We start from the raw sequence: 21,952 nt of genomic DNA on the forward strand, positions 1-21,952 counted from the left end.
CACTACCAGCAGCGCAAAGCCTGGCATATCCTTCGGAACAGCAAAAGTGGTGAGCGTGAAGTTGGCGAAAGCTTCTCGCGATGAGCTTCGATTGGAGCCGTGAAGTTTCCAAGCTCATGGCACGTGACCTCGTGGTGGGTGGGCGTGTGCCACGCGCCGTTGGCTGTCGACCCAGCAACTGCCATTTCGAGGTAAACACCACTCCACAGCAAGCTTCGCGCCTAACACAACGCCCGACAAAAGCGCTACAGACACGACAATTCCTTTCACGACCACACCGTGAGACGATATACAAAATGGCTACAGCATTCGAGCCTTCACGCTCCTCAAGCATCGGCTACGGCCGCCAGTCGATGGCGCCGGTAGCGTCCTCGGCCGCGGACTCGCTACCCAGCATCAACTTTGGCTTCGATGACCTGCGCGATCGCATGGCAAAGTTCACGGCCAAATTCGACGCCTTTATCGAGCAGGGCCGCAAGCGCGTCCTGGAGGAACGCAACCAGTTTCGCATGAACGTCGCCGAGCTGCAAGGTACGGCGACATGACAAGACAACAATGGTGCGGTGCGGCAGCGCAATCGCTAACATGCTTCACAGAGGACCAGCGCATGAAGAAGAAGGACATTGAGATCGAGCAGATCAAGATGGCGACGCACCAGCAAACGGCCGAGAAGGAAAAGGCAGAGACGCGCGAGATGGAGGCGGCCATCGCGTCGCTGGCCGCGCAACGCGACAACCACCTCTCGCGCCGCGACAGCCTCAAGAAGCAAATCGCGCAGACCGAGGCGGAGATCGACTCTCGGCTGGCGGCGCAGCGCGCCTTCGCGGCGGAGCAGGAGGCGCAGTCGCGGTTCAACGTCCCCGAGCTCGACTTCTGGATCACCAACCTGTGCCTGCGCATCGAGGGCGCGGGGCAGGACGACCGGCTCAAGTTTGTGTACACGCACGTCGACGAGCGCAACTGGGAGCGCGAGGCGTGGTTCGAGCTGGTGACGAGCTCGCGGGACTACGACGTCAAGCACTGCCGGCCCAAGCTGGAGCGCGAGGCCGTGGAGCGGGTGCTGGAGCGGGTCAACGAGTCGCGGGAGCTGGTGACGCTGCTCAAGGGGATGAGGGAGCTGTTCGTGGAGGCAATGAAGGCTTGACACGATCGAAATTACATGTTCGAATTTGACCGCGCCGCCTATTCGTGAGAATGCCACGTATGCGATTTACGTGCTTCAAGGATTCAGGTTGCAACCTTTGGTGACGCCTGCGCCTGCCGGGCGTCCCTTATCATCTCGCCGCCCGACCCAGCGAGCATGGGGACTTGCCCGGGTTATTTAATCATGTCTTTGGCTCATGGCAAGTTGAGGTCAATGTTTCAAGGATTGCGCGTGTCTGTGCTTCCCGCGGAATAAAGGCACGCGCACAGCACAGGGCAGCCAGAGCGGCAGCTTCCGTCTCCATGCTTCTACGGATAGTCTGTCAAAGCATCTTCTTCGTCATTGTTACATAATAGTAACTGCCTGGACTGCACAAAGCGTCAAGTGGCCATGCCTCCTTCATACGTCTATTACGCAGGCCGTAGGTAACCATAACTCGGACCGTGACACGGCACGACATATGCCACGCGTCGTGAAGGCCATGATCGAGATTTGCAAGTACTTAAACCGCGGAGGCTCTTGCGATGTCTGGACTTGCCTTGCCTAGGCATCATCGTCCACCGCCGTCCTCGACAACATCTACACCCAGCGCCACTCCGCCCACAACTGCAACCATGCAGTATCCCACCGCACAATTCCTCACCGCGCTGCTGGCCATCACGCCACTCGCGGATGCGTTCACCTGCAGGCCGGGACGAACCTACTGCGGCTACCATCTAATGGCGGGAGGTATTCAAGCGAACATGCTCCATCTGGACTTGATACCTTTTTGCTAACAGCGTCCCACAAGGCATAACGGAGGGCCAGCCGAGCTCGGTGCTGAAGCGAAACGTCCTGAGCGCAAACGACTTGAGCAAGCGCGAGAACGACGTGCGCCAGATGCTGTTCGTCTGCGAGGACGGCGGCGCGTTTCGCTTCAAGCAGGTCTGTCCGACCCGTTGCGGGACGCGCATCGGAGCGGCAGGGGATGTTTGTATGTGAAGGGAACGCAGCACGCCTGTGACAGTCTGTTCGGAGCACCAGACAGACTACTTTTACGCTTTGGCGAAAATAAAAATCGCGGAAAGCATCACGAGTTGTGGGTGCCTGTGGCGTTTTATATCATTGCACGCGATGTAGATTTGACCCTGTGAGACGAAGTTCATACATAGGTGATCTACAGCACTGGTGAGCGGGAAGGTGTAAATGCGGGGGGACCCTTTTTCGCAGGTGTCGTCGGGGCGGCTCATCCAGCGACCACCACCCACCAACAAACCTCACACCGCAGACGCTCGCGGTCCGCACCGCACAGCAACACAACCCATCATGCCCGCCGACTCGGACAAGCGCGCCGCCGCGCAGCAAGCCGTGGACATTCTCCACGAGATTTCCACCATCCTGGTTCGCATCGCCTTTGCCCTTGCCCTTGCCCCCGTTCCGCCGCCGCGTGCGAGGCGCGCGTCTTGAGCGCGGTGCCCCCCTTTGCGTTTCGTGCGACCTCTGCTAACCCCGTGCCCGTGCCTACCAGAACTGCCACCTTGACCGGCGGACACTGTCCATCTGCATATCCATGATTGAGCGCGGCGTCAACCCAGAGGCCATGGCGGTGAGTGAAGCATCAAGACCAACGCGTTTCGTGATACAGGGACTGATCAAATGATGCAGCAAGTCATCAAGGAGCTGCGGCAGGAGGCACAGCGGGTCGAATAGACTCACATCGGTGTATGGGTTGCTGGGCTAGGGGACAGGCATCTGGATTGGTAACCGGCGTTCACGGGGTTTCGGAGTCCACGCATGACTGAATGGATGATAAGATGATGCTTCTATATATGACGCTGCGGGCCAAAGAGCCTCCGTATGCACTCATGTTTCATTCTCAACCGCTTGCTCCGGCCCTTGAAGAACCAAATGCTCCAGATAAACGCCGCCGTAAGCAAAAATGCACCCTGCCCATGCAACCCGGGCATCCATCCAACGCCCTGCAAAAGCCCCATCCTATAAATGATTCATAAACAGTTTTTACGTTTTGTGCAACGCCGTCAGCACAAACGGCTCACCGATGGCCGATGAGCAGAATCTCATCTTCGTCATCCTCCTCGTCAACGTCTGGCGGGCCATCGCTCTCCTGCTCCGACTCGAAGCCCGAGTCGCCCGAGTCGCTAGACGCCTCGTCTGCACCGTTGCCCCTCCAGAACCCAAAAATGTCGTCTTCCGAGTCGACGTCCGCGGCAGTCTGGGGCTGATAGGATTCCAAGCCCGATGGCAAAGGCGACAGAGATCGTGCGACTCTATCGGGGACGCGATAGGAGAGCTCGACGCCGTGGGACGAGTGACGCCGCCTGTTTGGGATCAGCGTGCCGGCGCGAGGGGCTGCCGACTCCGTCTCAACCCGAGCCTGAGCCTGATCGGGCTGGGCGGACACCTGCGCTGCCGGACCCGATGCCTCCTCAACTTGACTCCCCTCGCCATGCATCTGGAGCTCCACGGTGTTGTACGAGCGGCATATTGAACACTTGAGCCCCAACCAGTGATACGGAACCGTCGACTTTCCCGAGCAGTCGTTGCACAGTACCGTGGCCTTGGTGTCTCGGAACTCTGGCGGCATGGGCTGGCTTTGGATTGCCACGTCGAGGTTGCGGAACTGCGTCTCCATGTTCGCGAGGCTCTTGTTGCAAATCGGGCACTTGTAGGACCTCCTCATGTGCTGTTCGTAGCACTTTTTGTGGATGCTATGGCCGCATGGCATAAAGACGACGGGTTTCGGCGACGTGAACATGTATTCGCCGCAGATGGGGCAATCACAGTCGGTCGACCGCTCGATACACTTGTGCGAGCTCTGTATCGACGTGGTGATGCAGGCGCGGCAAGTCTAAGCCGGGCATTAGCAAAAGACCACCAGTCCAAACCAGGAGCGCTGTACTCACCTTGCAGTGGAAAAAGTCCTTGCCCAGGCCTAGCCCCCGCCGGCAGATCCCGCAGTCATTGCAATGGTATATCGGCTTCGATTTCCTATTCTCCCACAGCTTGCAGATGTTGCAGTAGTAGTTTGCCGCAATCTCGCCACAGTTGACGCAGACGTCAGACGCCTTTTGTGGCGTGCTGCACAGCATGCAGAGCATGTGCTTCGTCTCCTTGCGAACCAGATTGTGGTCTTCCTGAGCGTCGTGGCAGAAGCGGCAAGTGTACCACTTGGCACACGTAGAACATTGCAGCTTGACATTGCGCTCGTAGTGTTGACAACCAAGAGGCGGGCTAAGGTCCGACGGAGACGACGGTGCTGACGTTGGGCTCTGGCTGTCGGGCGTCTTGGGCTGCCGAATGGGCGCAAACGTCGGGGTAATGTCGCTCTCCGTCAGGTTGAACTTCTCGGACGGCGTGTCGCCAAGCTGGCCATTCCAGAACTTGAGGGATTCCAACGGTCCCGTAGATCCGGATGGCTCGTACGCGTGCAGAGCCGGCTCCTTGCCCGGGGAGCTCGGGGGGATCACCACACTCCGGATGCCGTTCTGCGACGCCCTATATCCTTCAAGCAGCATATCATGGATCCGCCTCGCCTTGTCAGCTGACGGGATGTCCTGCGCGTTGATCGCGTGGATGCGAGTCCTCAGTTCGCGCATCCCATCGTCCTCGGGGATGCCCCGGCCCTTCTTAGGGGTCACCGGGAAGCCCAGATGGTCCCGCGGGACATCGTCGCGAGGCGGCGAGCTGGCCGGCACATCTTCGACTCGCGTCTCTTCCGTCGACGTGCTGAGCGGCCTGGAGCGGGGTGTCGCGGGGGCGGGGGCCACGGGCTCTCCGACAGCGGCATCGTCGGGGTGGCTAGAATCGCTCACCGCGTCCAGAGGAGCAACGGCATTGGGGTGGTCCTCGTCGCCGGCGAGCGTCGAGCGGGATATCTCGGAAAATCGGCGCGCCTGGCGCAAGACGGGGTTGATGATGAACTCGGAGACCAGGGAAGACATCGGAGTCGCCACAGCGGCGGGCAGCCAGGAGGCGCCCCGAGGACTCGACCACGGAGAGACGGGGGGCCGGAGATGGGCGCCTGCGGGATGCCGTCGCTGTCGGGCAGGGCTTGAGGAATCGATACAATTCCGGGATTGGACAGTAGCCTTGAGGGAGGCACGCGACGGAGGAGTCACAATCGAGACGTCTCAACGCAAGCGGGCGGGCCGAAGCCAACGGTGAGGGATGACATAAGGGTGAGATGGACCGGGCCCAACGTACGGAGCGTCCACTGCCTCTCACAGCATGGCCAGCTTTGCGCAGCGTGTCCCGTAGGTTTTGGCGGCGGGAGGCATGCTCGACGCCCAGGCCAATGGCGGCGCCTGTGTGGGCCGGCGGGTGGCCTCTTCAGTGGAAGACGGAGGACGGGGGGTTCCAGCTGCCGACATGTGATCGACCGAGACAAATCGACCGGATCACCGCCTGTCCCCGGCCCAGAAGGGGAACGGTGGGCTTCTCCAGGGGGTACGTAGAGCCCGGGTACCACCACAGCGGGCCACGCCGGGCCTCAGCGGGACGGACAGGCGGCCTAGGTATGGAGGTAGGTGCAGTGGGAAGTGGGTTCCAGAGGTGCAGGTGGTCAGGCCAGGTTGCATGGAAGGACCTGCCGCTGGGGCCCGCGGGCCTGGGCACGGGCACTTTGCGGGTGCTGCACTGCTGGAGGTACAATGTGCTGACGCGCCATGTTCAGTATGGAGGGGGCACGAGCAGATTTTAAGTATGTACGTGCAGCAATGGCCAAGCGAGGGAAGGCCCAAGCTCGGACGGGATCAATGATGGGGTGACGAAGGATCCATCGTCCATCCGTTCGTTCCTCTGCGGCATTGACGGCGGTCGTCCGAATGGACAGCAAGCTGTATTGAGGACTGCCTATAGCAGGTGGTTGTGGCGCAGCCCTGGTCGATCCATGGATGTTTCGGCGGGCTCCCTCTAGGTTCCCAGCGGGCACGCAGCTGTGGCTAGCGGCTGCCCAAAAATACCTCCGGCCTCCGGGCAGGCGAGCTGGACGCGCTGGAGCACACACCGGAAAGCTGGCTCCAGCGGCCCCGCCCACCACCACCGCCTCAACACTTATCTGGCTGCACCAGGTCGGGCAAGCCAGGGCACCCGTGGTGGGCACTCAGCACCTAAGCCACGCGCGTCCTCCACGGGCTGCCCGCTGTAGGAAGCGGAAGCGCGGCGCGCGACGCAGGGGTTCACCAGTCCCCTCGTGTCGAACCAGCCAAGCCCCATGTCGACAAGGGCAAGGTGGCATTTTATTCAAGCTGAGCTGCAAACAGCCTCCACCACGCCAAGCCAAGGGGCCATCTGTCTTCGCGCATTCTCACCAACGCTACACACGGCATTCCTCCTCCTCCTTTTCATCCCTCTCGCCGAGAAGCCTTCGTTCTTGGCCATTCTTCTTTTTCTTCCCTTTCTTCTCTTTCCTCGCGGCTGCGCATTGGTGGCCCGCGTCTTTTTTGAGTTCCTCCCAGCTCGTCCAGTCGTTCACGATCCGCTCCGGGTAAGTCGGCAGCAAGCAACGCCGACTCCCCTTTATCCTCCTCCCGCCGCGTCCTGTCCGGTGTTTCCCCCATCGCTGCTTCTCCGGACGAGGCATCGTCGCTCCATTGCCCCCTGATCCGTGTCCATGGCTGCCGACAGGGCCGCCGTCGCCTCCGGGGCTGACCTCGGCGATGGCCTGAGAAAGCGTCCCGTCGCCGCATCGCAAGCGTCCCTGACCCCCCAGGGTGGCCAGGCCGACGATAAGAAGAAGCTCGCCAAAAAGGTATGTCGAAGCCCCGTGCAGACACCTGGCGCCATTGATCTGTGACCTGACTGAGAGCGCCAGGACAAGAGCTTCGCCGAAACCTTTGACGAGTGGGAGCCCATCTTTGCCCCGCTCATCTTCACGGCCCTCGCCTTCTTCACGCGATTGTGGAAGATTGGCCTCAGCGACATTGTGACCTGGGACGAAGCGCAGTATGGCCAGCCGCCCGCAGCCCCTGGAGGCTTTTGCTAACCTCGGCCTTTCCCAGTTTTGGCAAGTTCGGAAGCTACTACATCAAGCATGAATACTACTTCGACGTCCACCCCCCGCTGGGCAAGATGCTCGTCGGCCTCTCGGGAGTCCTCGCCGGCTACAACGGTTCGTTCGAGTTCAAGTCTGGCGAGAAATACCCCGAATATGTCGACTTCACCTCCATGCGCGTCTTCAATGCCCTGTTTGGCATCGCCTGCATCCCCCTGGCCTACTTCACGGCCAAGGAGCTTCGCCTGCGTAAGCCCGCCGTCTGGCTCGTCACGCTCATGGTCCTCTGCGAGAACTCGTACACCACGATCAGCCGATTCATCCTCCTCGATTCCATGCTGCTCTGTGGCACCGTGGCCACCGTCTTTTGCTGGGCCAAATTCCACAACCAGCGACACAACAGCTTCGAGCCTGAGTGGTTCTTCTGGCTCTTCATGACTGGCGTGAGCATCGGATGCGTCTGCAGCGTCAAGCTTGTTGGACTCTTCGTCACTGCCCTGGTCGGCCTGTACACGATTGAGGACCTCTGGAACAAGTTTGGCGATACCAAGATGCCTGTCGTAAGTGCTCTGCAACGTGTGCGGAACAAGTTATGGATGGCTAACGATCACCCCATAGACTGAACTCGGCGCCCACTTCGTCACCCGAGTTGTCGGCCTCATCGTCATCCCCTTCCTCATCTACATGCTGTCCTTTGCCCTGCACTTTGCCATCCTCGACCACACTGGCCCCGGTGACGCGCAGATGAGCTCGCTCTTCCAGGCCAACCTCAAGGGCACGGAAGTCGGCAAGAACAGCCCCCTGGAGGTTGCCATTGGGTCCCGCGCGACTCTCAAGAACATGGGATACGGCGGCGGCCTGCTTCACTCGCACGTGCAGACCTACCCCGAGGGCTCTCAGCAGCAGCAGGTTACTTGCTACCACCACAAGGATGCCAACAACGACTGGTTCTTCTACCCCAACCGCCGCGAGGAAGACTACGACCCCGAGTCCAAGGACATGAGGTTCCTTGCCGACAACTCCGTCATCCGTCTCATCCACGCGCAGACCGGACGCAACCTGCACTCGCACGACATCTCCGCGCCCGTGTCCAAGGCCGACAAGGAGGTCTCGAGTTACGGCAATCTCACAGTTGGCGACGAGAAGGACCACTGGAAGATCGAGGTCGTCCGGGACGTTGCCTCTCGTGACCGCAGCCGCATCCGAACCCTGACGACCGCTTTCCGCCTGAAGCACGAGGTTCTGGGTTGCTACCTGAAGGCCACCAACAAGAACCTGCCGCAGTGGGGTTTCCGCCAGATCGAGGTTACCTGCACCAAGGACAACAACCCTCGTGACGCCTACACCCACTGGAACGTCGAGGCTCACTGGAACGAGAAGTGTACGTGGAGAAACCCCTGTTGGTCGTGTTGTGCTCGCTGACTCCGTGTAGTGCCCGCTGGCGACCCTGGCGTGTACAAGTCGCCATTCTTCCACGACTTTGTCCACCTGAACGTGGCCATGATGACCTCCAACAACGCGCTGGTTCCCGACCCCGACAAGCAGGACGATCTCGCCTCGCAATGGTGGCAGTGGCCGTTTTTGCATGTTGGTCTCCGGATGTGCGGCTGGGATGACAACATTGTCAAGTACTTCCTGCTCGGCAACCCCCTGGTTTACTGGGGCAGCACCGCCGCGTTGGGCGTCGTCGGTCTCGTCGTGGCGTGGTATCTGGTGCGCTGGCAGCGCGGCTTCAACGACCTGAACTCCAAGGAGATTGACCAGATCCACTACGCGGGCATCTACCCCGTTGCAGGATGGTTCCTGCACTACCTGCCGTTCGTCATCATGGCCCGTGTCACCTACGTCCACCACTACTACCCGGCGCTTTACTTTGCCGTCCTGTCGTTTGGGTTCCTGGTGGATTGGCTCGTGAGGAACCGCAACTCGACTGTCCAGGGTGCGGTGTACGGAGTCTTGTACACTGTCATCATCGGACTCTACATCCTGTTCATCCCCATCTGTTGGGGCATGGTCGGACCCAACAAGCAGTACAGCTACATGAAGTGGTTCGACAACTGGAGAGTCACCGACTAAAGACAGCTCCAACGCTGTTGGCTGCTAGCGACACGATGAACGGCTCACACGCGGTTTGGAGGAATCCGCAGGGCTCCCGTTCAGCAAGGCCTACGTCGCCTTGCGATATCGACGCTCCCTCCATGACAACTGTAGGAATCTAGGCATGGGATGTCACGGGATTTTTACGAACTTGGGCCGGGATGTATAAAAAGGTCTCTAAAAACGAGTAGAACAACCGGAGGGCAGGCTCTGCGTCTAATGCAATATGATAATTTCCTTAACCTTCGAACGGGGCACGTGGGACGTGAACATGATCATCTTGACGATGTGTGCTCGTACATTATGCATTACTGCATTAGTCGTAACGTAACGTGCCGTGGGTGTGCGTCTGGGGATTGCGATATCGGGTATCATGCTCGATCAACATATGGTGTGAACCGTGCTCTCTCATGTTTCCCCCCATGGAACAAGTGTCCCTTCAACAGCAGCCGCCGCCTCCGGACTTGGCGTCGGCCAGCCTGACCTGCCGGTTGCCGCCGGCGCCGGGCCCCTTGACGCCGGATCTCCTGTCGTTCAAATCGTACTTGCCGGCCTGTATGTTCTGGTATATCCGCTCGGCGACCCTGGTGAAGGCCTTCTCGACGTTCTCACCGCTCTTTGCGCTCGTCTCGACGTATTCCATGACGCCGTTCCTCCGGGCCCACTCCTCGGCCTCCTCGCGGGTGACCTCGCGCTCGTTGCGCTCCTGCTGCGTCAGGTCGGCCTTGTTGCCGACGAGGATGACGACGATGTCGGGCTCGGCGATCTGGCGCAGGTCGTTGAGCCAGTCGGTGACGTGCTGGAAGGTCTGCTTGCGGGAGAGGTCGAAGACGAGGAGGGCGCCGCTCGCGCCGCGGAAGTAGGAGCGCGTGACCGACTTGTACGTCTCCTGGCCGGCGGTGTCCCAGAGGCTGAGCTTCATGTGCTTCTGCGGGTGCTTGCTCGTGTCGCGGGGCGGCTCGGGCAGGCCGTCAGGGGCGGGAGAGGAGCCGTCGCCGGTGGTGGTGGTCGCGGCGAAGGGCGAGGAGGGCTTGCTGTGCGGCGGGCCGACGGGTACGATGCGGGAGCCGAACTCGACGCCGATGGTGACGTCGTGGTGCGGGGAGAAGCGGCCCTCGCAGAGGCGGATGGTGAGGCTGGACTTGCCGCATCCCGAGTCGCCGATGCAGACGAGCTTGGCGATGTAGTCCCACGGCGTGGACGCCATGGGCGCGGCTGCTACGCTGCGAGCGAGGGCGGCGCGGGTCGGTGGGAAAGGGGTGGCCGGGCCGGGATGGAAGAGCCGCCCGACAAGGGGGGAGGCGGTTGGCTACACGTTGGTAGCCGGTGTTGCGACACGTGCCGGACGTGTGAGTGTGTGTGCGTGTGTGTGTCTGGATCGAGACAATGTGTGAGGGAATCGCGGCAAGGAGGCGGGCGGCCGGGGGCGTCGACGAGACAGATTGCGATGCCGCAGTAGCAGCAACAGCAATCAATATGCACTATCAAGCAAGCTAAAAAGAGGAAGAAGGAACAAAACTCCCGTTGATGAGCCGGACAATTACTTGTACAAGGTCGGAGGAACCAGAGCGCACGCGCGCGGAACGGACGTGCACGAGGCCTGAGTCGGGGGAGGGTATTGATGAATGGGCGGGCTGGTCGTGAATGGGGACGGGAGAACGGTCGTCGTTCGGCGGCGGGCGGATGATGGGACGGGGTCGTCAGGTCTGGATTGGGTTGTGTGTCACGGCGGGTCGTCACGGGAGGGGGAGGCGGCCACCGGCGTGGATTTTCCGACAGCCCCGGTGACCCTGGCTGGGGCCGGGGGGGCGGTCGCTCATCGTGCTGTACCTTAGCAGCAGCTGAGACTGTTCGGGGGCGCTGCCACGGGCAGTGACGCAAAGCTGGAGCCGGTGGAGAGACAAGTCGAGACGCAGCACGAGCACGGGCAGTGGAGGACTGGGCTCGCGATAAGAGCTGCAGGACCCGCCTAGGTATCCGTCGCCCAAGTCGACAACTGTGGTGCGACGACCACACGGCTCAGGAGCAGAATTCTTCCAGCTGGAGGAAAAAGAAGCTGGATTGAGCCCGGCGTGGAAGCCTCCTACCGGGAGACGCGGCGTCTGCCGTGATAAAGAGGACCCTTGGAAGCCGTGCCGATGATTCCAACACTGCCGCTTGCGTCCAGCGCTTGGGCCGTCGTGGCGGCTAGGCTTCGCGTTAGGTTGGCGTCTCTCAGGCAGTGCTACCAAGAGAGCAAGGTTCCCAGCGTCAGCGGGCAGCTGCCTGGGCTGTTGTCACCGCCCGCCACCGCCTGAGTGACGCTCACGCTCAGGCGGCATTAATGGGGCCAGAGGCGCTAGACGTGACGCAGCGGGCTGCCCAGGCTATGGAACCTTGGCCCCCCCGGCCAGGTGGGCCCTCCCCCAGAGCTGCCCCCCGAGCCTCAGCGGCAATCATTGGGTCTGCCTGACGATGGGTCATTCGCTCGTCACTCACCCGCCAGCACCGGCAGCCGCCTCACGGCGCATGACCAACCCTCCCGTCCATCTGCACTGGGCATCGCTCCTCATCACCGACCGAGTCTCTTCTTGTTCCTTGTCTTACGTCGCATCTCACTCTCCATCATCATCTTCGTCCTAGCCAGCGCACGTCTCCCCCGGCCTCATTTATCCTCTGCAAACAATACCGCCATCGCATCGTCATAGCCGTGGGACCCTTCCCCCCGCTTGTTTGCCTGGCACACACGACTCTTATCTGCTGCCTGGACCATCCATCCGCGTTTCGCGACACCTGCAGCACGAGCCCAGCCCGTTGGCTCTTCTCTTTCGCCCTGGCGACCGCCATCAATCATTTCGTCAGCATCGGGGTAGCCGCGCCGCGCACGACGCGAGGCGGCGGTTGGTGAAGGGGCCATCATCATGTTCTCGGAATGTGCGTACAACCCGCCCGTCTCTCGTTTGCTGATCGTAGGAGAGCGCCCCCTTCTGACTCTCGAACCCCCGCTCCAGATGCCTCACGATTCCTGGCCCAGTCGCAGTCGCGCCTGTCCAACTTTGCCGGCCAAACGGACAACGACCAACCGCCCCGGACGAGCGACTGGCCGGCCTCGCGACCGAGCCGGCAGACCCGTGACGCGGGTAGGGGAAACGCCCCCAGCCGGTCGTTTCTGTCGCGGGGCTATGGCGGGAACCCGTATCAGCAGACCGGCGCCGGCTCGCGGTTCGGAAACCTAGCGTTCGCTTCCCGCATTTCGGCTGCGCAGGACGCACCCTTGTTCCACAGCACGCTCGACGAGTTCCGCGAGGAGGACGACGAGGAGGAGCGCGAGAGGGAGGCGGCGGATCTGTTTGCGCTCCAGCGGTCACGGCGCGTAGCCGCCGCGAGCAAGCTTGCCGAAAGCACCGAGTCGGCAAACAGCCGCGGCTCCATCGAAGACAGCACGGGGGGTATGGATCATCCCTACAGGCAGCGCGGTATCAAGAGCAGCTGGAACGGCACGCGGAGCTCACATCAACCACGACCTGCTCACGACACATTATTGGAAGAGGCGGAGGAGGTACCACCAGCGGCCGGCGAGCATCACAGTCCTGACAGCAAGGGTAAGATGGTCGATGTCGGGCTGGAATCGCAAGAAGACCCCGACGAGGACCCTCCCGAGTCTTTACTCGGCGGCGAGGCCCCTACCGACTCGAGCCCTCCGCCGTTTCAGCAATTTAAGTCACACACAGAGCGTACACCTTTCATGCTCAACCGGAGCGAGACCAACGAGTCGGAAGTGAGCAGCATACGAAGGCAGGACCCAGCCGAGTTCGAGCAAGCCCAGCCGGGGAATCTCCTGATCGAAGGAGAGCTCTTCCGCCACGACCCCTTCTTCGCCTGGATATTCCTCATCAGCTTCGCCGGCATGATGTCGACGTTTGTCCTCGTGTGGCTGCACACGTCACCGTCAAAGAGCCCAGTCGGAGACACGATATACTCGACGCTGCAAAAGTCATTCCACATGCTGGCAGTCGACACGGTGGTTGCGGTGCTCGTGTCCTTTGTCTGGCTGGCGGCCCTCCGGTCTTTCGTGCGGCCGCTGGTCAGTGTCATACTGATTGCGGTGCCCGTCATCATGCTGTCCTTCTCTCTATACTCGTTCATCTCCTCCTTCAAGGGACGGACACATGGAGGAAGCGCACAAGATAGAGTCATGCGGTGGCTGTCGCTTATACCCGCAGCTTCGTGCATTCTGTGGCTCTGGCTCGTCGTCAAAGGTCGCAGGGCCATCCACCAGGCGATCGAAATCTTGCAGTTTTCGTCCAAGATCCTGGCACAGAATCCGGGACTGCTCCTCGTCGGCTTCGGGACCCTCGCCCTGATTGTTGTGTGGACGTGGGGCTGGCTCGCCATGTTCACGCGCGTCTTCATGGGCGGCTACTTTTCAAAGTCGCTGGTACGCTTCGTGATCCAGGTGTCGAGCTGGTGGCTGGGCGCTGCATTCATCTTCATGTATCTTTGGACACTGTCGGTGATTAACGCCGTGCATCGGGCGACGACGGCGGCAACGGTATCGCAGTGGTACTTTCATCGCAACGCGGCGCCCGCGACCCCTTCCAAGGAGATTGTGCTGGCTGCGGCCGCGCATGCGACGACGACGATATTCGGCAGCATCTGCGAGTCGACGCTGCTGTCGCTGCTGATCCGAGCGCCGCTGCTCTTCTTGCCTAGGAGGATCGGGGGCGCCATTACCAACCTGGCGGCGTTCTGGATACCGACACCCATCATCGCGCTTACGAACCCGCTGACGGTCACGTACGGGGCGATTCACTCGCAGAGTCTGGCGACATCGGCAAGGGGCCTGGACCAGATGGAGATTGTGTCGCCGGCGATCCCCACGACGACGCTCACGCCGCGGACGCTGCGGGTGCGCGGGCAGCCCAACGGGCTACTTCCGTACCGGCTGGCGAAGCTGCTCCTCGTAGCGACGCGGCTCATCATGGCCACGGGCTTGGGATTCGCGGGATGGGTGATAACGGCAAAGCAGCTCCGGATCCAGCTGCCCGAGGGGACGGGCATGCGCGGGTCGGCGTACGCGTACGTGGTGGGCATCATGGCGAGCTTCATTGGCTACTCGGTCATGGGCGCGATGGAGGGCATCCTGAGCGGCATCGTGGACGCGGTGCTGATTTGCTACGGAAGCGAGCGGCGCATGGATAGGGGCCACGGGCGGTACTGCCTGGAGGCGGCGTATCTTTTTGGCGAGCGGCGGATCGGGGAGGAGGGATATGCTTGAAGCGATGTGCTTGAAGCGATGGACGGCGTGCAGCGCGGCGGCCCAGGTAAGGGCGCGGCTTCATCGTCGTCGGTGTCTCTGATATGGCATTATCTGGTGCGGCGTGTGGCCGCCTGGTGTCATGGATAGATTGGTAGAGCGTTATTTTTCGTTATGAACAGAGAGCGCGTCGGTTTGCTCAACTGTGCGGTTTGTTGCGCATCGTGAAGTCTGTCGACAGCCATGAAAGGGTTGCCGCCTTGGAACGACGTACGTAATTCGTAGTATGTACAGTATTCCAGATCTCTCGTCTCGCTAAGCAGTGCTTCGAGCATGCTCTCCCGCTCTAGATGCGTAATTCCCGCCTCTTGACAAATGCGACGCAACATTTCCCATCGTGGCTGCAACCCGAAAGCGAGCCCGACTGCACAGCCATCGGCGGCTCCTGTTGTCGTCGTTCGTCACCCGGTCCGGCGTGGCTGATGCACCGGCGGCGTGCCCGCGCAGGCGTGGCAACGCCCCCCGGTGACGACGACAGGGACGGGATCCCCCAAGCGCCGGTAGGCCTCCTGTCCCGCCCGCCTGCAGCCCAGCCCAGGCCGGGCAGGGCCTTGGGGGGCAGAGCTCCCATTTCCAGGCCGGGCAGCCGCCACCAAACCCCAACCCCCCCCCCGGAGCTTCGGATGTCCGGCACCTGCAAGCCAGGGGGGGCTGTGGCTTGCATGCCCCCCCAAGCGGGCGGCGCTGGCAATGTTGGGCCCGGGGGGGGACAGGCGGGCCTCAAAACGCAGAGCGTCTGATGATGAGGGTTCCCGTCCCTTCCACGGGGGGCTGTGCTGTGCTCGGGGTTCGAAGTGCAGGCACCAAAAGCCCGGGCCGGGCAGAAGAAGCCCACCTGCACTGCACTGGAGGCCGGTTCAGCGTTGAGCCAACGCCACCCTACCCAATGACGACAGCTCGAATGCCCTGCCCGTGATTGTGCTCCCACAGGTAATCGGTGGCCCGTGAGGTGAAGGAGCCGCCGCCGCCGCCGCCGCCGCCGCGTCCTGCCACGGGCCCCAACTGCACGTAGAACCGACGGGAGCCAGGGCTGTGTCCGCATGAGGTGGCTTGTTGGACGACGTGAGGTGCGCCGCCCATACCCTCTGTGCATGTGCATGAGGGGCAACGCTCGCCGCGTCTTAAAGGGCTCCTCGTCATCACCACCACCACCACCAGTACCATCACCCAGTCGTTGCCTCTCTATTCAGCGTTCCCCCCTCTCTCGCTCCCATATATCGCACCTACAAAATTACGTGCACTCTCCTCTTTTCGTCTCAGGCCCAACAACGCGTCGCTCGCTCGCTCGCCACCTCGCTTGCTGCTGCTGTTGCTACGTACGGACTAAATAGCCGCGGCGTCCGCCAAGCTTCGGTGCTAGCTTATATTATACCTGCGACTCCGCTTCCATCCATCCTGCTGCCCACGCACGCGCGCGCGGCGGCCGACCGGTTCTTCTCGAAACCTATTAGCTCGCTCCCCGGTGGTGGTGCGGTGACAAGCTTACATACATACATTACCTTACTTGTCCCATCATCATCCAACACCACCACCTTTCTTCCACCTTGTGTTACCCCTCCTCACCCTCCTCCTCCTGCTCATCTTCCTACTTCCTCGCTCCGCCATTCTCCTCCCAACGAGTGAATATTCTCCGCGAGTCCCCCGCGAGACCGGCCAGTCACTCAGAGGCTCCTTGTGTTCCTCGGCATACCCATATACCTACCTACCGAGGCAGCCTGACGTCCGCCCACGACAACAGCTACCACTACACTCCTAGCATGGACGACTTCGCTCCGCCGCCGGGCCCCCCGCCGCCCAAGGCCCCCGACGTGCCCGCCGGCTGGGCCGCGCGCTGGAACGAGCAATACAAGGAATGGTGAGTATTCGTCTACCCTCCCCCCTCTCCCCCCTATCCTCGTCACCCGCAACCTGACGGGCGAACCGCTCGGGGAGCTTTCTAGCACTGGCACCGACACTGACACTCTCAAGGTTCTACGTCAACGTGTACACGAAAAAGTCGCAGTGGGAAAAGCCCACCGCGCCCGTCTTCCCCGTCGACGACAACGCCCCGGACGAGCCCCCGCCCGGCTACGAGCCAGCCGGCGCCGGCGCCACCGCCCCGACAGACACCAAGAAGAACCCCTACGAGGACCGCTCCGGTAACCACGGCGGCAACCTCGGCGCCGGGGGCGGTGCCGGCGGTAACCCCACGACGCCCGGCGCCGGCTCGTCCGCGCACCTCGACGAGGACGCCAAGCTCGCCGCCAAGCTCCAGGCCGAGGAGGACGCCCGCGCCCGCGGAAGCAGCGCCGGCCCCGGCGCCGGCGGTGCCGCTGCCTCCTACATGCAGCAGCCATCAAGTACCGGTGGCTCGTATCCCCAGGAGCAGTTCCCCACGGAGATGCCCCCGCGCGGCGACCGCGACCGCAGCAAGGGCGGGCTGCTGGGAAAGCTGTTCGGCGGCAAGGGCAGCAAGCCGCAGCAGGGCTACGGCGGCGGCGGATACTCGTCGCCCCAACCAGCCCAGCAGCAGGGGTACTACCAGTCGCCGCCTCCGCAGCAGCAATATGGTGGCTACGCGCCGCCGCCGCAGCAGTACGGCGGCTACGGCGGACAGCCCGGGTACGGGGGCGGCGGTCCCGGCTACGGCTACCCCCAGCAGCAGGGCTACGGCGGTGGTTATGGCGGTGGTTACGGAGGGTACCCGCAGCAGCAGCAGCCGCAGCGCAAGGGCGGCAGCGGCATGGGCATGGGCCTGGCGGGCGGCGCGCTCGGCCTGGGCGCCGGTGTGCTGGGCGGCGCGCTCATCGCGGATGCCATCAACGACCACGAGCAGGAGGCGTACCAGGAGGGATACGGTAAGTGGCTTCACCCTTCGCCCTGGAGTGGTAGAGAAGCTTTGGATCGCTAACATGAGTATCTACAGAGGATGGACAGGATGGTGACTTTGACGGCGGCGACTTTTAAGGTTGAGGGATGAGAGCGGCGCAGCAGCGTGGATGGAGCCGTGGGTAAGGGTGCGGGCGGGAGGTGTCGGGCCTCAGGAGTGGATGCGGTGGACAGGAGGCATGAGGGCAAACTGCAGGAGCACAGCTGGTTGGTGTTGCATACTCTAATTACCGTAGATGACGTGAAACGACGTTTATGAGGCACGTGTGGTGACGGTGATGGTGACGGTAACTTGAGCCCCTTGTCGGGACTATAAACGGATGCTACTATGTGGGCTGCTTCGTACATGTCTATATCTCATTGTTCCCCGACCTCATCAGTCCACGTGACACATACATGCCAAGTTCTCTCATGCAATCCTGTACAAATACACCTTTGCCACCCCATCGACTCACGCCGTCCCCCGGGCCCTCATCTCCTGACACCCTGGCTCTTCGACGCACCCTCGCCGCCGCCGCCGCCGTTGCCAGATTCCTTCTTCTTGGAGCCAGCCAGGAAGGCGGCCATGTCGAAGTCGCCGAGCGGGTTCTGGGGCTGCTGCGCGCCCTCGCCGCCGGAGCCGCCGCCGCCGCCGCCCATGAGAGCGGCCAGGCCGCCCTTGCGCTGCTGGGCCTCGAACTCGGCCTTCATCTCGGGGTCCACTGTAGGAAGGCACAGACGTGTTAGCGACGCTGCATTAGACCACGCACAGCGGGTGTGCAGGTGGCATTGGAGTTTGAAGAGAGCGCGGATATGCGCGAGGAAGACGTACTGTTGTCCATGAGGTACGGCATGCCGATGAAGATGAGCATGCTGACCAGACCCATGAGGATCATGGGGTTCTTGAGGATGCTAAGAACGGAGACTGCACAAGCGGTTAGCCAATTCGCCCCTTTCCCCCCTTTCATGTAGTCCAAGTCGACCGGCCGCGGGTAGGGGAGACAAACACTTGGGCCTCTCCATAAAGTAATTCTTCTTGCCCATCCAGCGGACATGCACGCCCCCACCCTCCGTCAAGGCCATCACCTCGCCCTTATTCCCCCAGTCATTGCCGCGAAATGTCTCCCACGCCTGCACAACCAGACGCGTGTCCTCGGCACCAGCACCAGCGTCAGCGTCGGCACCGCCGGCGACGGCAGGGGGGCCGACGTCCACGCGCAGCGGCCGGAACGCCTCCGTCGGGCAGTGCACGTCGACGAGGTACGAGCCCGCGCTAACGTTGCGGAAGACAAAGGTGTTGACGGTGGAGAGCGGCGCGGCGTGGTGCGCGCCCAGCGAGGAGAGCGTGGCGTGCGTGCTGGGCGGCAGCGTGAAGGGGTTGGGGCTCGTGGGCAGGATGAGCGTGATGGTCGTCGTGGTGGTGGCCGCCGTCGCTGCGGCGGCGAGCGCCGGCAGGAGGGCCAGCAGCAGGGATGGGAGTTGCATTGTCGGAGGGGTGCGCGCGTGGTCGGCGGGCTGGGTTGGATGGATGGAGGTGCGAGCGAGGCTGTGGTGATGCGGGATGACGAGCTGGAGGTGAGGTGAGGTGTGAGGTTCCAGAGCTAGCCGGCGCTGGCCAATCAACGAGGTCCATTGGGGTTACCCAGGACCCGCACATGCTTTGGGCTCTTTGAGCCTCTCGCAGCCTTCAACACCCCACTTCCTCAAGGCCAACGCGGACGGCTTGAACCTCGTTTACTTCACTTTGCAGCCCAGAACACGGGACAAACGAGATTACGAGCAGGGCGAGCAGCTTTCATTCAGCGAATTTGTTCATTTATTCGAGTCATCATGGGTATTCGAACAGCCGCCAACGCTCGTCAGTCATCACAGCGTCGTCATGCCGTCTAGCTCTAGGGGGCCACGGGCGCCTCGGCGTGGTCCTTGGACGTCACGCCGGCAGGCTTGCCCGCCTCGCCAGTGGTGGTGGCCGCGGAGGCCGCCTTGAAGGACTGCTCAAAGTCGGCGATAATGTCGTCGATGTGCTCGATGCCGACCGAGATGCGGATCAGGTCCTTGGTGACGCCGGAGCTGGCCTTTTCCTCGTCGGAGAGCTGCTCGTGGGTCGTGGACCAGGGGCTGCGCCGGCAGTCAGTCTTCATGGTTCATTACACCAAACGAATTGAGGAAAGGGGAGGCTCACTGGATGGCGAGCGTCTTGGCGTCACCGACGTTGGCCAGGTTGGAGATGAGCTTGAAGCCGTCAACGACCTGGCTGCCGGCCTCGGCAGTACCCTTGACGCCGAAGCTCAGGACGCCGCCGGAGCCCTTCTTGAGGTACTTCTTGGCCGCCGCGTGGTAGGGGTGGCTCTCGAGGCCCGGGTACGAGACCCAGCTCACGTAGGGGCTCTTCTCGAGGTACTTGGCGAGGGCCAGGGCGTTGCTGGCGTGGCGCTCGGCGCGCAGGCTGAGCGTCTCAATGCCGAGGAGCAGCTGCTGAGCGGCAAAGGGGTTGAGGGCGGCGCCCAGGTCGCGCAGGATCTCGACGCGGGCGCGGATGATGAAGGAGATGGCGCCGAACGTGTCCCAGAACTTGAGGCCGTGGTAGCCCTCCGAGGGCTCGACGAATTGGGGGAAGCGCTTGGCGTGCTTGCCCCAGTCAAACTTGCCCGAGTCGACGATGACGCCGCCGATGGTGGTGCCGTGGCCGCCGATCCACTTGGTGGCCGAGTGGACGACGATGTCGGCGCCGTGGTCGATGGGGCGGATGAAGTAGCCGCCGGCGCCGAACGTGTTGTCGACGACGAGGGGCACGCCGGCGTCGTGGGCGACCTTTGCGATGGCCTCGAGGTCGGGGACGTTGTAGCGCGGGTTGCCGATGCTCTCGACGTAGACGGCCTTGGTCTTGTCGTCGATGGCGGCGGCAATGTCCTCGGGCTTGTCGCCGTCGACGAACTTGGTCTGGATGCCCAGGCGCGGGAGGAACACCTTGAACTGGTTGTAGGTGCCGCCGTAGAGGTTGGACGTGGAGACGATGTTGTCGCCGGCGTGGGCGAGCGTGTTGATGGCGATGAACTGGGCGCCCTGGCCGGACGAGGCGGCGAGGGCGGCGACGCCGCCTTCGAGGGCCGCGATGCGCTTCTCGAAGACGTCGACGGTGGGCTGTCACGGGTTCGGAGTCAGCGGCTCTGCATACGCCCATCAAGCTGTGAGTGGGGGTTCTGAGCTCACGTTCATGATGCGGCTGTAAATGTTGCCAAACTCCTTGAGGCCAAAGAGCCTCGCTCCGTGGGCCGAGTCATTGAAAGTGTAGCTCTGCGACGCTCGTGAGCCCAATTGGCCTCTCCGAGGGTTTGTACTTTGCATGTCATACCGTAGTCGCATAGATGGGCACGGCCCGCGACTTGGTCGTGGGATCAGGCTCCGCGCTGTGGCACCGCAAACCTCAAGTCAGTACACTTTCTGGGAAAGCCCCAACTACTGTCGAACCCCTCCCCCGCCAGCCGCCAGGACAATTCGACTTACCCCGCGTGGAGCTGCAGCGTCTCAAAGTTCTTGCTCAGATCAGACATTGCGGCGGTGGTGGTGGTGGTGATGGCAAGACGGGCTTGAAAGGTCGAGGTCGTCGGGAGCTACAATAAGGCCCAAGACTACCTATGAACGAGGATGGAGGAGGAGAGGGTGTGAACGGGAGGAAAGGAGGGGAGGAGACCAAAGAGATGGAGGAGGACGGACGGGAGAAAAGAGAAGAGACGAACCACTCCCGTCGTCGTCTGAGACCCTACTGCCGGCACCGGCAGCCCAGCTGCAATTGCGTTATTGCACGCCCCCTTCACGCCAGCCGGGCAAGCCATCCAATGCTTGACGGCACCCGGACACGCGCTGAGGTGCTTGCTCTGCCTCCCCGCGCCCGCCTACAGGCACCTACTTGCAGCACAGCTGTAGCTCTCTCCCAGCCGGCCGGGCGGTGGCGCCCCAGGTTGATGGAGGGGCAGCCACGGCTAGACCTAGGGTCGGGTCAGGTATCGGCGCCGCGACAGTGGGGGACAAGGAGGGGTCCCAAGCTCCCCAGTGGCCCGCCCGGCCGCCCGCGCAAGCGAGCACGCAAGCACGCCATCGCCGCGACGGCGCTCGCGTCATCACGGCTAAACAGCAGGTGTCGTCGAAAAAGGTCGGGCCACTGGAGGGGAGATGTTGGGATGTTTGGAGGTTGACACAGCGATGGGAGCGCGTCTAGATTCTACCTAGGTACGCGGGTGTTGGACCGTTGGAAGAAGAAACGGCGCTGCTGCTGCTGCTGCTGCTGCTGTGCGAGTACCGCTGCAGTATCACAGTGGCACGGGCGGGTAGAGTCGAGGTGAGGTGAGGTGCCCTGCCGCATCTGCGGTTGAAGAGCCTCATCGGCGCGGGGTCCGTTTCCAGTTGATCCACCGCACGCCTGTGACAGCTGCTTGCGGGGGCGCCAGCCAGACAGACAGACAGGTGGGAGGGGCGCCGAAGGCCGGAGCTTTTTGGAGGGGCTTACACCACAGTACGAGTACAGCGCAGCACAGCACAGCACAGCACAGCACCAACACGGGCAGTGTGGATGGGGGCT

General features: G+C 62.2%; 10 protein-coding genes across 10 annotated transcripts; 6 read left to right on the plus strand and 4 right to left on the minus strand.

Moving 5' to 3' along the window:
* Positions 1-296: 296 nt before the first annotated feature.
* PLICBS_008205 (kinetochore-associated Ndc80 complex subunit spc25) lies at positions 297-1,144 on the plus strand (the record flags this gene model as incomplete). Its single annotated transcript, XM_018324301.2, has 2 exons — positions 297-531; positions 597-1,144. 2 exons carry the CDS (start codon positions 297-299, stop codon positions 1,142-1,144), a joined length of 783 nt encoding a protein of 260 aa, XP_018177480.2.
* Positions 1,145-1,758: 614 nt separating this feature from the next.
* PLICBS_008206 (uncharacterized protein) lies at positions 1,759-2,125 on the plus strand (the record flags this gene model as incomplete). The annotated part of the gene is made up of 2 exons (XM_018324300.2): positions 1,759-1,873; positions 1,935-2,125. 2 exons carry the CDS (start codon positions 1,759-1,761, stop codon positions 2,123-2,125), a joined length of 306 nt encoding a protein of 101 aa, XP_018177479.2.
* Positions 2,126-2,449: 324 nt separating this feature from the next.
* Positions 2,450-2,833, plus strand: PLICBS_008207 (uncharacterized protein; the record flags this gene model as incomplete). The annotated part of the gene is made up of 3 exons (XM_065601346.1): positions 2,450-2,524; positions 2,652-2,729; positions 2,789-2,833. 3 exons carry the CDS (start codon positions 2,450-2,452, stop codon positions 2,831-2,833), a joined length of 198 nt encoding a protein of 65 aa, XP_065457418.1.
* A 343-nt stretch (positions 2,834-3,176) lies between these two features.
* On the minus strand, positions 3,177-5,085 carry PLICBS_008208 (uncharacterized protein; the record flags this gene model as incomplete). Its single annotated transcript, XM_018324299.2, has 2 exons — positions 3,177-3,992; positions 4,048-5,085. The coding sequence occupies 2 exons, from the start codon at positions 5,083-5,085 to the stop codon at positions 3,177-3,179; spliced, it is 1,854 nt and encodes a 617-aa protein (XP_018177478.2).
* A 1,670-nt stretch (positions 5,086-6,755) lies between these two features.
* PLICBS_008209 (protein O-mannosyltransferase 2) lies at positions 6,756-9,212 on the plus strand (the record flags this gene model as incomplete). The annotated part of the gene is made up of 5 exons (XM_018324298.2): positions 6,756-6,893; positions 6,957-7,087; positions 7,144-7,696; positions 7,755-8,517; positions 8,569-9,212. The coding sequence occupies 5 exons, from the start codon at positions 6,756-6,758 to the stop codon at positions 9,210-9,212; spliced, it is 2,229 nt and encodes a 742-aa protein (XP_018177477.1).
* Positions 9,213-9,672: 460 nt separating this feature from the next.
* On the minus strand, positions 9,673-10,440 carry PLICBS_008210 (uncharacterized protein; the record flags this gene model as incomplete). Its single annotated transcript, XM_018324297.2, has 1 exon — positions 9,673-10,440. One exon carries the CDS (start codon positions 10,438-10,440, stop codon positions 9,673-9,675), a length of 768 nt encoding a protein of 255 aa, XP_018177476.1.
* A 1,693-nt stretch (positions 10,441-12,133) lies between these two features.
* Positions 12,134-14,490, plus strand: PLICBS_008211 (uncharacterized protein; the record flags this gene model as incomplete). The annotated part of the gene is made up of 2 exons (XM_018324295.2): positions 12,134-12,146; positions 12,224-14,490. 2 exons carry the CDS (start codon positions 12,134-12,136, stop codon positions 14,488-14,490), a joined length of 2,280 nt encoding a protein of 759 aa, XP_018177474.2.
* Positions 14,491-16,286: 1,796 nt separating this feature from the next.
* PLICBS_008212 (uncharacterized protein) lies at positions 16,287-17,475 on the plus strand (the record flags this gene model as incomplete). The annotated part of the gene is made up of 3 exons (XM_018324294.1): positions 16,287-16,384; positions 16,498-17,366; positions 17,435-17,475. The coding sequence occupies 3 exons, from the start codon at positions 16,287-16,289 to the stop codon at positions 17,473-17,475; spliced, it is 1,008 nt and encodes a 335-aa protein (XP_018177473.1).
* Positions 17,476-17,868: 393 nt separating this feature from the next.
* PLICBS_008213 (uncharacterized protein) lies at positions 17,869-18,861 on the minus strand (the record flags this gene model as incomplete). Its single annotated transcript, XM_018324293.1, has 3 exons — positions 17,869-18,098; positions 18,209-18,301; positions 18,384-18,861. 3 exons carry the CDS (start codon positions 18,859-18,861, stop codon positions 17,869-17,871), a joined length of 801 nt encoding a protein of 266 aa, XP_018177472.1.
* A 407-nt stretch (positions 18,862-19,268) lies between these two features.
* On the minus strand, positions 19,269-20,927 carry PLICBS_008214 (homocysteine synthase; the record flags this gene model as incomplete). Its single annotated transcript, XM_018324292.1, has 5 exons — positions 19,269-19,494; positions 19,559-20,517; positions 20,587-20,670; positions 20,729-20,783; positions 20,881-20,927. 5 exons carry the CDS (start codon positions 20,925-20,927, stop codon positions 19,269-19,271), a joined length of 1,371 nt encoding a protein of 456 aa, XP_018177471.1.
* Between the last annotated feature and the right edge of the window lie 1,025 nt (positions 20,928-21,952).

Source organism: Purpureocillium lilacinum (assembly GCF_023168085.1).
Source record: "Purpureocillium lilacinum CBS 284.36 DNA, scaffold_6, whole genome shotgun sequence".
In the NCBI taxonomy this organism is placed as follows: Eukaryota; Fungi; Ascomycota; class Sordariomycetes; order Hypocreales; family Ophiocordycipitaceae; genus Purpureocillium; species Purpureocillium lilacinum.